Raw genomic sequence first — 15,246 nt, 5'->3', positions numbered from 1 at the left:
ATTACAGTATAATCCACTTATTGTAATCATTTCATAACTTCCATACACTAATAACAACAACAACTGATAATATTAAGTAGTGTTAGTAAAGAAGATAACAATTAGTGTAATTTGTTTTATTGACTCTGACATTAAAAAGTTATGTTAAAACAATCAAAAATGTATAACTTGAAAATTTATTGTATAAAATTAGTTATTAATAAATAGTAATTCACCCAAGGTTATCTGCCTGATGTTTTTTGCAGTATTGTTTTTAGCACACTCCATATAGTGGTGAAATGCTTATGTTAGGACTTTTGTCCATCTGTCAAATATGCACACGCATGTTCCGTTCAATCCATTTATTGTGCATGTCCACGTGCATGCGCGACAACTACTTGATTCCAAGAATTTATATAAAATTTATTTTAAACAAAATTAATATTTGATTCACTTTTGTGGAGCATGCTATCAGATCAGCTTGACCAAGCTTGTTAACAATAGCTAGACTGTAAATTAAACAAGTAACACAAGCAATTTAAATCAATGTACTACAAGCAAATTACATTAAAATGATTAACATTTAAAATTTAAAACCCTGGGTAAGATTTATAATGATTACACATTATCAGTTACATGGTGAGGCTTCTAGCATGAAAAGAGAGCTTGAAAATGCTAATTCACTTAAAGTTAATGATAACTGTAACCAAAATTTTTATTACAATAATACAATAAATACTTAATACAATAGTTTTATTAGTACATTTTAGTTTACATGTTTTGAGGCATGCTAATTCTGATAATATCAGTAATTAAGTAGATTCAATAAGTAGATTATACTGTTAGGAGTAAGCATAAGGTTCTTTGAGAGAACAACTCATACAGGAACATACAACAAAAAGTTATATACAGGTTTTATTAATTCTGGAGGATATACATTTCAGACAATATACCCCTCATTGGTCCTCTTTATTTTACATTAATCTGGATAGTAGAAGTTACATGTGGTTATAATAGTGGAACTGTTCATTATAAAAGGGAAAGTATGGTAAAGTACTATTAAAATAATAAAAATTAAAAGCCAATATAGCGAAAGATGTATATTCTGTAAATTATAAAACAAGAGTGTAATAAAATACTATTAAACTGTAAAATATAAAAAGATGGTAAGAACAAACTTTGTATATTCTAAAAGAAATAGAACTTATAAATATGTTAAAAAGGTGTGACAATTACTTTATGACTACTATATATCACAAAGATTTTTTCTATATTATGACAAACAAAATTTATATTAAACAAGTCAAAACAACTTTTACATCTTTATATTTACCTTCTGTATAATTACAAGCAGCAGTAAGAGAACGAGAATGATTAATCATTGCTGTTCTGGAAACAGTTACACCTTTCATAGAACCATCTTTATCAACTGAATACTAAATAAATATAAAAAATAATATATAAGTAATTTCAAATTTAAAGCTATATAGTAAATTGTTTTAGAAATAAATATATTTATAGAAACAACTAGTGATTTATAATTATCACATAAATTATTCTATATTTACCAAACTGTAATCAATTACCAGCAAATGAAATTTTCATTTAATCTTTAGCATATAAATATTTATATTTCAGATTATTTATTTATTTACTAGAAATTCCCCCATCAAGCATGAAAGAATATTTTTTATGCGAAACTAGAGGTTGAAGAATTGAGAAGAACTTAAAAGTCAAGCTTGACATTGTGATGCTGTTTCTGTAGCCCTTGACAAAGCTATTCTCACTCAACGTTGGACTTCGTGGCCTTCAGGGATCTCAGTCACCCTTATTCTTTTTGATCCAGAATTTACTTAACCAATTTTACTCTTATGCTTTCTTCTTAAAACTTTTTTTCGACAAAATAGTGTCTTTTTAATTCCACTTTGATTAAACAAAGATGTACATTAGATAGATTAGTGATAACACTTTCTAAATAAAGGACTCATCAGATCATTACTTCTGATTGGATAATAGAATGTCACATGGTCACTATAGAAAGATTTTTTTAAAAATTTATTATAGAAATGTTACGATCAGATATCTTTTCTTAAAATTTAAATTTTTCAAAGTAAGTTTAAAAAACACAAGTTTGTCAAAATATTTTAAAATACAACTTAAGGAAAATTCCATCATCAAGCATGAACATCACGTGGTCACTAATGTCACTGCAACGTAAGTGTGATCACCAATCTAAAATTGATAAAATGTTTATTCTATAGCTAATATTTCCACAGAATAAGTAGCCTATACTTTCTTTCAGAATATAAAACTAATGTAAACAAAATTTCATTTGGATTGGACAAAAATTACAGAAGTTATAAGGAATTCACACACATGTGCACACAGAGATGATTTCATCTAAATAGATGGAAGAATTTGCAAAAGTTAAATAGATTTTTCAAAATGTATAATCAGTGCTTTAATTTAATTTCATTATTACACTTATAAAATCAAATAACTAAAAACAAACATTTTGAAAAGGTTTTTCTTCTACTATAGTAAAACAAAAAAAAAATTCTCAACACAATGTATTTATGTTCTTTCATGGCTTTGACTGATGAATTCAAAGTTCCTGTATTGCTTCTCCTTTTCTTGTTTCTCACTGGCATGGAAATTGCCATTGTTTCAACAGAACTATTTCTTTTGACAACTTCCTTCTCTTTTAACATTATTTTTGGAATTTTGGTACATGAATTAACAGCCATGAAGGACAATCCACACACTTTCATTGCATATTCTTTATCTGATGTTGATATATTTAATATATACTCTTCTGTCACCCCTGAAGTTTTGTTTTAGGAACAATTTCATTTTCTCTGTTGGAATCATTTTGGACATTTTCACTTATTCAAAAATACAAAAAATCTTGTTCAATTTAAATATAAAACAAATCAGCCTAAAGAGGCTAGTCATAAACTATTGAAAGTACTTGCGAAGTGTGAATAAAGTGTTGATTTTAATGCCGCAAGACAGAGTATGTTATTTTTATTGTTATTTTAAATAAAAATCTTGGCATGAAGTGCACCATTTCTTTTAGGAAAGTTACATGACATACAGGAAAAACTATGAAGTAATGTGACATTTTCTTGGTGATTTTTGAAATGTGAACATTGGAATTGATAGGGAATTACCTTTATTTCTTTGAAGGTAAAAATTATGTTTGGTAGTGTTTTTATACTTATTAAAAATTCAATTATAAAAGTTTTTGAGCAAGAATTAGTCTTCTTTCCAATTTAATACTCTTCCTATTAATTTGTATAATTTTCAAGTTGTATTGCTTTTGTGCATAATATAATAGGAAAATAAAGAAACACTCTAATAAATTATATTTATTGTTTTAGAATAGTGTTCAATATTACATTTAAAAAAACTCACTTCAATATAAGCTGCAGCTTCTTCACTAATTCTAACTGGTGGTTGCCAATCTTTGGGAGGTTTACTAAGATGCTCAGTTACAAACCAATTTAGTTTTGGCCAGCCTAATAAAGTAATTAATTATTATATTTAGTTTAAGTTTTAAAATATTACATTTATCAAATAAACAGTATTAAAATTACCTTTAAATGTATGAATTTCACCTGTAGCAGTCTTTGGTAAACCTTTATAACAAGCTTCTGAAGTTAATGCATAACAAACACCACAACTTCCTAACAGAAAGCCAATTTGTTGGGATCCAGCATCCTAAATATTTATAAAAATTTTTAAATTAAAATTAATAAATACTTATTCATTTTTTTACACTTTAATGAAAGACTTATTTTCTACAGATATACATAATATATGTATCATTCTGATAACATGGCACTAGCATGATACTATACAACACTTTATAACTAAATTAGTAGATTATCAAACATTATAATACAATATTCGACTTATGTAAAGTTATATAAAACTTTACTGATTCATAATAATAAAACTTATTTAACTCAGCAATATAACTCCTAATACAGTAGAGCATTGATTATCCGAAACAATTCGGGACTGGGATTGTTCGGATAATCGATTTTTTGGATAACCGATTATGTACGAAAAATATATTAACCTATTCCATGTTGAAATTTGTTCAAATCCTGGTGCATCCTTAAATACCCTCTCATGGTCGCACCAGTGCTGCTAGCTAAAACACGCACACCAACAAAAATAATATTAGAGTAGCCCAAAACATAGCCAAATATTGCAGCGCCACAGAACTAGCAGAAATTTAAATTTGTTGACTGGAACGCTTTCAGTTAACCGATGTTTAATTGATTGATATTTGGATAATCGATGCTCTACTGTATTCTTTAAAATAAGATACAAATAAAATAGAGCGTCTATTTTAGTCTTAAAAATTAAGCTTTTTATGTACTTTCAAGAAACCATAATTTTAAATTTTTTTTAGGGGATACACGGGCAGAAATTTCACTAAAATCGACCAAAATATCGATTTTTGGATTTTCCAATTTTCCGATTATACATAGTTTTGTGCACCAAAATCTATTAAAATTTTCCAAAAATACGAAATAATAAGGTCAAAATTAATAAAAATAAAATAATTTACTATGATATGTCGTCTGCTATTTTTTCTAAAATTGTCATTTTAGTCAAATTTTGAACGGCAGTCATAGTCGATATTTTCAAGATGGCAGCTCATGTCATATGTCGTTCGAAAGCTTGTCTCTTTGTCTTTCCCGCTCTCAACTTCGTTTAGACAAAGGAGCGGTCTGTTCATAGTTATAAGCTCTTTTATTGGCTAAACTTTCAATCTTATACTCGCTGTGATTGGTCAGAGGATATTTTCGTGACTGCCTATTGGTTATTACCGATGCGCTTGCGCAGTGAGTGTGTTTTGTCGCTATTGACTAGTAGAGTGTTGTGTTATTTTTTGAGCGTTTACTAGTTATTTATCTGTGTAAAATCGACATTTTTTAAAGGTTCTTTTATTTAAATAATTATGCCATGTACAAAAAGATCGACAAAGCAAGCATTTGGACTGAGAAGGAAAGGAAAACCGCGAGGTCAGAGTGGAGGAAGACGACCAAAACAAACAGACTCCGAGAATAACATGAATATTGCAAATGATGGTCAAGAGAATTTAGAAAATTCTACATTTTCCGAAGAATTTAAAGCACCAGATAATTTTGATGAAAATATAGGATCGACTTCGTATCAAAAACAAAAATATTTCGAGGAGACGGCCACGTGTTTGGAAAATCAATGCCCTGGATATAGAATTATTAGTTTAGAAGCGATTGAAAATTTAACGAAATCACTTGCATGCCCAAAATGTTATCAGCAGAATTTAAAAATAATAGAAAAAAGTAAAGGTATTGCTTCAGTTTTTGATGTCTTTTGCCATAATTGTAATGAAATAATTACTAAAGTAAATTCATCAGTTTTTAATAAAGTAAATAAAACTTCTGATATTAATACTTTGGCTGTAATATCAGCAAAAAAATAATGGTTTTGGGTATACTAGATTAGCAAATTTTTTTTCTGGGATGAATATTCCAAGACCTTTCCATCTGAAAACTTTTCAATCAATCTCTAAGACAGTTGATAATGCAGTATCTGAAGTTTTAGAAGAACATTTTCAGGAAGTTGCTAAGATAATAAAAACTGAATATAAAAAACTGGATGAGGCTAATGATGATGATATAGTTAATATTGCTATTAGTTATGATGGCACATGGCACAAGCGAAATCATTCATCATTATTTGGGATTGGTGCTGTTATTGATATTTTGACAGGTCTTGTTCTTGATTTTGCTGTCATGAGCAAATATTGTCATGGTTGCTGCTTAAAAAAGTCAAATCCTAAAAAATTTGAAAATCATGACTGTCAAATAAATTATAATGGATCATCAGGTGCCATGGAAGTGGAAGCAGCATTACAACTATTTGGACGCTCAATAGAAAAATATGGTCTTCGATATCTGACTGTTCTTTCTGATGGTGACTCCAAAACATATCATAAGTTACAGGAAAATAATATTTATGGTGAAAATTATTTAATTAACAAAGAAGAATGTATAAATCATGTTTCAAAACAAATGGGTTCAGCACTAAGAAAATTAAAAGAAACGAGTAAATTGACTGGAATAAATTTAGGAGGTAAAGGTCATCTCACAAATAAAAAAATAGAAAAAATACAGAATTATTATGGACAAGCATTAAAAAATAATGCACCAGATGTTGAAAAAATGAGAAATGCTGCTTTTGCATCCCTTTTTCATATGATTTCAACAGATGAAGAGCCACATCATACATTTTGTCCCACCGGCGTCCAGTCTTGGTGTCATTTTAAACGAGCTCTCGAAGATCCATCTCAAAAACGAAAACACACACCCACACTTCCAAAAGAAATTGGTCGAGCTCTTTTGCCTATATACAAACGATTGACTGATCAAGAACTTTTAAAAAGATGTACTAGAAATAAGACCCAAAACAACAATGAAAGTCTTCATTCACTTATTTGGCAAAAATGTCCTAAAATTACTTTTGCATCTTTAAAAACAATTTCTACAGCAACTTCCTTGGCCGTTATGCAGTTTAATAGGGGTCCTACTGCATTTATAAACACCCTTGCTAAATTAAGTATTCCTATTGGAAATTATCATCTGGAAGCAGCAACTTTTACATTGAAAAGGAAATTATCTGATGCTACTAGATTCTCAAGTGAGAAGGCAAAAAAAGATAGAAAGGATAAAAAAATGAAAAGATTGAAAACAAATGATAAAAATGAAGCTACAGAGGGCATAGTATATGAAGCAGGAGCTTTCTAAAACAGAATTAACAATTTTATATGCATAATTCTGTTTCAAAACGTTAAACTTGTTTTTCTCAAATTGTGGTTTTTGTTGATTTTACAGTTTTGGGAAATCTATAATTTAAGAATTGCTGGATGTAGATTTGTGAAATTTGGCACATATCAGCATTAATATGTATGGAAATGGGCCATATACTTTATTTTATGTAATACTCAATCATTTTTTTTATATTAATAAATTTATAAGTATACAGAGTCTGAAATAATTGATATTAAAAGTAATTTAAGCAGTATTAAATATATTTATCTCGTACACCAAAACCACTTATTTTACCCTTTTCCTACAACATTAAAGTTTAATTTAATAGATAAATATCTAATATTCTAAGAATATTATAGTCATATAAAAAATAAAAAACAGATCCAGCCTAACTTGGCTACTTCTGGCTATACAGTTAATTATGTAAATTCAGATCGTCATAACCAGCAGAATATGCAAATGGTCAACAAACAACTGCGTAATAACGAGCTAGTGCTAGATGAAAAGTGAGTTTTTTAGTTAACACCAGGTCCAAACGTTTATTGCTTTATGTCAAGATAAAACAACAATGAAGAAAAGAAAAAAGTTAGTAAAAAGAAGATTAAAGATTTATTGCGTTCGATTTTAAAAAGTAAGATACCGAATATGCTTAATATACCGATATGTATAAAATAAGCCTGTATGGTTATATATTTTAAAAGCAATTTTACAATTTAATTAGCCATATGTAGAACATGTACATTTGTTGCTGTAACTTTGAGGTCCAAATTGTGCTGTGCACGCGCACCCTTGAGTTCAAGGAATTAACGGTACGTTTTAAATTGATTTTTGTGGTATCTATTGGTGTGTGTTATATTATTTGAAATGTTATATTTGAAATGTTGTATATTGTTTTATTAGTTGACTGAAGAGGGGCGAAATGCCCGAAACGAAGTGAAATAAAATCTCGTCTCAACTAACAGAAGTGGAAAAGTGTCAAGTGTTTAATAAATAACACGATCTTGTGTTTGATGCTCAACATATAAGAAAACACGGTTTCAAGAATACCTAAATCTAATATTCTAGTTAGCATTTTTTAGAAATAGATTTCCTTAGGGCAAAACAAAAAAATTAAAAATTTTTTTTTAATAATTACCTAAATCTTTAATTCAATATAAAAATTGTTAAACCACATTAAGCTTAACAACATATGATTATTTCATTGCTTTAGATCAATTAGTAAAAAAGTTTGAAATTTCAGTAGTGTGTCCCCTTTAGTTGGTCTAGAATGTATCTCCTATATATATATTAGTTCAATGGAAAATCAATGTCTGATATACATTTGTTGTCATAATTTGTGCTTTTTTAAATCATAATTACAACATAACTGAAGATTCCCTATAGAAGTGTGAGATAAGCAGGGGGTCAGGGGTTAATCCTTTTTGGCCACTTAATCTGCACGAGCTGGTAAAGCCTGATCTCTGCGTCTGTTGAATGGCTTAGGAGGGCAAAAGTGAGTGGGGGAGTGCATCAGTATGTGGACAAGAGTCTTTTCGGAAAAAGAGATCGACAGGTAAACAGGTTAACAAATAAAACATTTATTGGTTAGCTAAGGTTAACATACAAAATCGTTTACAAGACTACTCGATTAAATGCAGTTAAATGTAAGTTAAATGCAAATTATATAAAGGGCAGCTGTTAGCTACGTCTTATCCCGTTTCTGGGGAGAGAGATAGTTCACAGAGTGCTAACAAACAATACCTCTAGGCGAGAATGGACGGTATACACCAGAGTATGATGGATGCCGACGATATGGAAAAGTCTGCAGTCGTTGAATGTCTTCTCCAACGGGATCCAAGTCCTTTGCATGGAGATAGACTGGCACAAGTACAAAAATAACTTCTGTGTGCAGACGCGCGCTGAGCTTCCAGTAGCTGGCGCTTTTATAGCATTAGTGTGGGGAAAGCGATTCGTTGTTGACAATGACTTGCAATTCTTGACAACTAAGTGTCAAGTTTCCCACCGAACTGTTGATAGTTGGAGGAGACCTCTGCTCCGATACTCCACAAGGAGTTTTTCTAAGGGGGGTGTTTACAACAATTTCGAACAACAAAACAAACAGGAAAGTTTCCTTTCATTTAAAAATTCCCCTCTAAAATTCTCGGTCTCACAGAAGCATTCAAATGTGTTGAAATATAAAAACTATCATAAAATCTAAAAACATTTTGTAGTTTCAAAATAAATTTAAGATCTTAGTAAAACAGTTTGTTTGCATTTAAGAAAAAAAAACTAATATGTTTCAACATTTATTGTGATTTAATATAAAAATCCTATTAAATATAAGTCTTAATTTAAAATACATATTATAAAAAATATGAATTATGAACAAATGCTGTAATAATGATCAATCAAATCATCATTACTTTGTGTTCCAATGTTTTTGTTCTCCTATTCCACAGGTTTTGAAATTTTAATCTAATTGTACAAACTTTTTTCATTATTACCTATGTATCTTTTTACTTTATTAATATCAATCAAACAAAAAAAATGTCCAAAAAGAAACAGATTTTATTAGTGTATACATTTCTAGTTAAATATATTTAATAACTTTAATGCTGATTATTTTCAAATTACCTTAACATAAATGTAAAATTAAATGTTATGCTTAATGAATAATAAAACAATAAAACCATAATGTTTTGTTTAGCATTTGTTTAACTGTTTATACTGTTTTGGCATTTATTTAACTCTATTCTGCAAGATAATTTACACTGATAATCTAATAATTAAACATGTAACTACTTATTTCCTCTGATTTTATAATATAAATTTTAAAATTGACATACTCTTCTTGTTAATGGAACTTCAATTGGCACTGGCACTATACCAGCTGTCAAGCAACCATAAAAAGTACATAAAAAGGCAACTGGATCATTATTAGGATATACTACTGCAACCTAAGTAAAGAAAAAAACAATTATTATTTTATTTAAAAATAAATATTTTTATAAATTATTTATAGTTAATTCATATATCATTTCATACTAATTAACTAAAATAGGTACAAAAAATTTTTTGTTGTTTTATATTACATAAGGAAATATAATATTTAAATCTAATACAGTCATTAATATGAATTGCGAGGTGAACAGTAGGTAGTTTGCTTTATCAAAAATTTGTATTAATGATTTTCAGGGTCAAAGTCAATGTTATATAACTTAGGGAATTAAAGCTTAGTGTTGATCAAATTCTCTAAATTATAATATTTTAAATATATTTACTAAATAAAGTAAAATAAAATAAAATTTATTTATAAAAACAAATTAATGTTCTAAATGGTTTTCAAATCAAACAAAATGAGGAAACAGTATTCACCATCTAAGCGTGATGCAATATATCAGAGTGGTTAAACAAAAAGCTAAAAGGCATTTGTAATTTTTCTGTTGACGATTGTTTCGAAACGTAGAAAATATTTTTTGGCATGAAAAGAATAAAAACAGAGCCAAATTTGGCACAAAGTAGCCAAACCTGACATCACCGTATGTATTCCCGAATATGCAAACTAGGAAGTGTTTGCATGAGATCACATCCATTTAAGGGGGTGGGCATTGTTAAACTCTAACCCAATGGTTCCCAAAGTGGGTGCCACTGCCACCCTGTGGGTGGTAAGTAAATCTATGTGAAAAAAAGGGAGCAGCAGGGGGTTTGAGGCAGGGTACTGAACAGTGACCATAGATAAAGATTGGGATCACTGACCACCTTTCCCTTTCCTGTTAAAACGAACAAGAAGAAACATTGCATGTTGAGAACAATGTATGGTGAAGACACAAAGTGTGAGGTTCATAAAAAAGTTTTCATAAGAATATTTCCAAGCCTTTCTCACACAAGAGAAAATGAGTTAAGGAACATTGGATATAACTTTATGGAATCAAGGGGCAATGGCTTGAAAAAGTTTGAGAATTACTACTTTAACCTATCCCATGTTGAAATTTTTCTCTGATGAGTTTCACATTGAATTTTTGTTGAAGTTAAGCCTAACAAAAATTACACGTTTTAGAAAAAATAATCATGGCTACTGTATCGTCCAAAATTATTTTTTTATTTTGCACGAAGAAAATAGACACATTAAAAAATGTAAAAACAAAAAAAAATTATATTTTGGAAGTTTGTTTTAATATAAAAGTTATGACGACTAGCAACATCTAGTGTCGATGCAGAAACGAGATATCTCTAGTCCACCAGTCAAGGTCATTATGTTTCGTGACCCAAGATATTTTGGGAATACCACGGGACAGGTTAACCCCTATTTTCTGAGTACAGCAGAATGATCTGCTAAAACCAGATGTTTCAATTACTCTATAATTAGAGGTCGAACCCATTTTTGCTTACTAGAAGAAGAAAATCTATCTAATCAAAATGGAACATTTATTACAAATACCACTTTTTGTTGTTCATGTCAAAAAATGTAAACGGCAACCATTATTGAAAATAGAGTTACTTCTTGTGGAGTTTTAAAGATAATTTACAGTTTGATTTAAGAAATTTTGAAAAATTTTTTTGTTTGCTTTATTACATGAAAACCAACGTTATGACAATGGCATTTTGTCAGAGTAATGGTAATATTTGCTTTATCAGTGTTCGTTTTATGGCGAGTTGACTGTATATACACTTAGACAAAATACTATATTTTGAAATTCTTAGAAAAATATCTTTAATGGTTTTAAATCAAAAATCAATCACAAACTAGCTTCAAAATCAAAAAATTTTTCTAAAATTTTTAAGATAAAATTTACTGAAAGTTTATCATATATTATTGGAAATATTAATAATAATGGTATATTCTTTAAAAAATAATTCAGAAATAAGTTTTCAACTGTTATGCTGTTTAAAAATTATAATTTAAAGTTAAATTCCTTAATACTTTTATTGAAAAAATTTGTTGTTGATAAAATTACAGTAGATTATTTAAGTGTCTGTCTCTATTGTAGAAAAACCTGTAAGAAATTCTGCAGTATAAAACCACAATATCATAACGATATTGAAAGTTTATCCAAATAATTTAAATATTTCACTTACTCTGTCTCCAGATTTTAAACCACATTCCCCTTTTTGTCCCATCTTATTGAGCAAATTGTATGCAATCTTCATTGTTCGATTTAAGAGCTTGCCTATAATTTCACAAGTAAACTTATAAAAATTTTATAAAATATATAAAATTTTTAATTATGTATTAGAATTTTTAGCTTAAAAAAACAAATTAAAATTGCATAAATATATTTACCGTATATTTCTGCAGATGAGACAAGGTATAAATTTTCGTAAAAGTTTTATAGTTTTAGCATATATCTATCTTATAAGACGACCCCCCGGCCTATGAATTTTGTTTAGATCAGCGATTATCTTCTGGATAATAATACTGTATAACGTATACAGAATTATGTCTATTCCGTAATTTTTCAAGTGAACAAATTTTATTCTCCGCCTCGCTATTGTTGCAAACGTTCGCACTGATTCGGGTAATGACCTCGACTATTCACGGGCTAAAACGTCATATGGGCTATTCTATTTTGTGGACATGCCCTACTCTCTACTAGTAAATAATTATGGTTTGTCCATTTTTTTTATAATGGTTTTAATTTATATAAATTTCAATCTAATTTTTTGTATCTGTCCTATAAGACGACCCCGGACTTTCGGAGTCTTTCTTTATGATTCAACTATCGTCTTATCCGCAGAAATATACGGTAATAATTTTAGTTCTAACTAAAATGTCAAAAAAGAGCACAAACTTTAAAATTTACGAGGGGCGTTTAAAAAATTCTGAAATCAAAACATCAAAATGTGTTACGATGTAAAGCAATTTGTTTATTATTATTTAAACTGGCAAAAATATATTAAAGCTCAGATGATTATTTTAAAAAATATGAAATAAATTTTTCTGTATCCCAACACATTTTAATTTTTTGATTCCTTAAACTTTTTGAACATGCTTATTAATAATTTTGTTTATTTACAACTTTTATTTGAAACTGTTACTTAGAATAATTTATATCATTATTGAAAGTAAATAAAAATAATTATTATTAAATAATTAAATTATCTACAAAAATACAGAAAATATTAATTAGAAAATATAATTTGAAAATTTTCTTATATTATTATTATACAAAAATGAAAATAACTGCACAAAAACATTATATTCTGAAGAACTAAGACTAGTAGTTTTGTATTTATGTGATTAAGAAATAGATTACAATAGATGTAAATGAAAAATACCATAATGATTAAAACTTAAGATGAAACTTATATTCAAATAAATATTCTTATATTTTAACTATATTAAAATAATTGATAAAAAAATAATAATAAACACAGTATAATAAATGTATTTTAGAACTAAACATTTTTACAAGTATAAACACAGCTTTTTCTAAGTTATAAAATAATTTTAAATATTTCAAAAATTTATCATTGTTAAATTTTAAATACATTATAAAATACTCTTAAAAATGAAATAATCTTACTAAACTGTAACATGAAGTAGAATAAATTAAATTTGAGATGTACAGTATTAAAATTTTTAAAAATTTTAATGTTATACATCTCAATTTTAATATAAAGGAAAAAATTTCATAAATGTAAATGCATTTAATTCAAAAAGACAAAAGTCTTCTGAAATGTTACAATATTATTCATTTATCTAGCATCCACACTCAGGGACACAACTAAATTAATAATAATTATGTCCTTTCACTGAAATACTGAATACGAATGCGATATAAATTTTTTTTTTCTATAGTTTCAAATCAAGACTCCATAAATGTAAATTCCTTTAATATATTGTAAGTTCCATACTTCTCATGAAAATATTTCTGAAGCAAATAGAAAATTAATTTTAAAAATTATTTGTTTTACATACACACAATGTACAGGGTGTCAACTTAAAAATCTGTCCAACCGAGATAATAAAACAGTAACGAATAATGTAAATTTTATAGGGAATTTTTATAAAACATTAATGAGGTAAATTTTAGAAAGGATATTTAAAAGGGAAAATGTATGAGACCAATCCCAGAACTATATGCAAACTGAAGGAAAGCATTCTCAGACACAAATTGAAAATATCAACATCAGTATTTTATGCAAAGTCAGTCTGAACAAGATTATGCATACAGAAAGGTATACAGGGTGCATAGGAAAGTCCCTTTAACCGGAAAATTCTTGCGAACGAAGAGAGCTACAGCTATGCAAGTGAGGTAATGGTATAGTAAAGCGACTATGCCCGACCTAATGCAAACCACAGGAGCGCCCCTAGTGGCTAAATTTGGAAGATAGGCAGTGCAAATTAAAAACGAAAACAGATAGAGCAAACTTTCCAATTAGAAAGTTTTAGAGCATCAATTAATTAGTAGGAAATGACATGTAGTTCACACGGATAAGATAAATTGTCGCCTGTATACCCAAAAATTTCCGAAAGCGATGCACGCCATTTTGTGTGACATTTGAAAGGAATAGCCACAGGTATGAAGAAATACACATGATTTATTGCATAAAATACATACTTATTTCAATACAGTTTGATAACATCACACAAAAAACAATGGAAAGGCAAACTGTCACACAGTGATAACAAGTTAATGTCGAGTATGTTCAAAAACTTGTCATCACTATGTGACAGTTTGCCTTTCCATTGTTTTTTGTGTGATGTTATCAAACTGTATTGAAATAAGTATGTATTTTATGCAATAAATCATGTGTATTTCTTCATACCTGTGGCTATTCCTTTCAAACGTCACACAAAATGGCGTGCATCGCTTTCGGAAATTTTTGGGTATACAGGCGACAATTTATGTTATCCGTGTGAACCACGTGTCGTTTCGTACTAATTAATTGATGCTCTAAAACTTTCTAATTGGAAAGTTTGCTCTATCTGTTTTCGTTTTTAATTTGCACTGCCTATCTTCCAAATTTAGCCACTAGGGGCGCTCCTGTGGTTTGCATTAGGTCGGGCATAGTCGCTTTACTATACCGTTACCTCACTTGTATAGCTGTAGCTCTCTCCGTTCGCAAGAATTTTCCAGTTAAAGGGACTTTTCTATATACCCTGTATGTATGCACAAGGATCTTACTTTTAGAATCTAAGTTTATTTCAACATTATTTTAAATTTATAGAAAGTTTTTAATGAGTGTTCTTTGACTAAATTCATTTATATTGTTTCCAGTGAGTGGGGTCCAATCTCATAATTTGTCTTCTTTATTTCATGATTGAACATTAAGATTCATTTCAATAAACTTCTTAAACATCTATGTATTATGTGTAAATTTTTTTATTACTGTTTTATATTTTCTTTTCACTTTTATTGTATCTTTATTTTTTATCATCATATTTATAAAATCCTTTCATATTTTTATAGTTTTTTTTTTTTTTTGGTCATATTATTAAACTATTTTTACT

General features: G+C 28.6%; 1 protein-coding gene across 5 annotated transcripts in view; it reads right to left on the bottom strand.

Moving 5' to 3' along the window:
* Positions 1–15,246, bottom strand: part of DIP2 (disco-interacting protein 2) — a 98,853-nt gene that overhangs the window by 50,586 nt on the left and 33,021 nt on the right. For all 5 annotated transcript variants that reach the window (XM_067267548.1, XM_067267551.1, XM_067267549.1 and 2 more), the window contains exons 10-14: positions 11,868–11,959; positions 9,638–9,748; positions 3,579–3,702; positions 3,397–3,500; positions 1,313–1,415 (exon numbers count right to left, since the gene is read on the bottom strand). In XM_067267548.1, the coding sequence (XP_067123649.1) occupies positions 1,313–1,415; positions 3,397–3,500; positions 3,579–3,702; positions 9,638–9,748; positions 11,868–11,959 (534 nt within the window). The remainder of the gene's footprint in view (positions 1–1,312; positions 1,416–3,396; positions 3,501–3,578; positions 3,703–9,637; positions 9,749–11,867; positions 11,960–15,246) is intronic.

The sequence above is a fragment of the Centruroides vittatus genome, unplaced genomic scaffold, assembly GCF_030686945.1.
Source record: "Centruroides vittatus isolate TY-2023 unplaced genomic scaffold, ASM3068694v2 contig_3060, whole genome shotgun sequence".
Taxonomy (NCBI): Eukaryota; Metazoa; Arthropoda; class Arachnida; order Scorpiones; family Buthidae; genus Centruroides; species Centruroides vittatus.
This window is presented reverse-complemented; position numbering and strand designations above follow the sequence as displayed.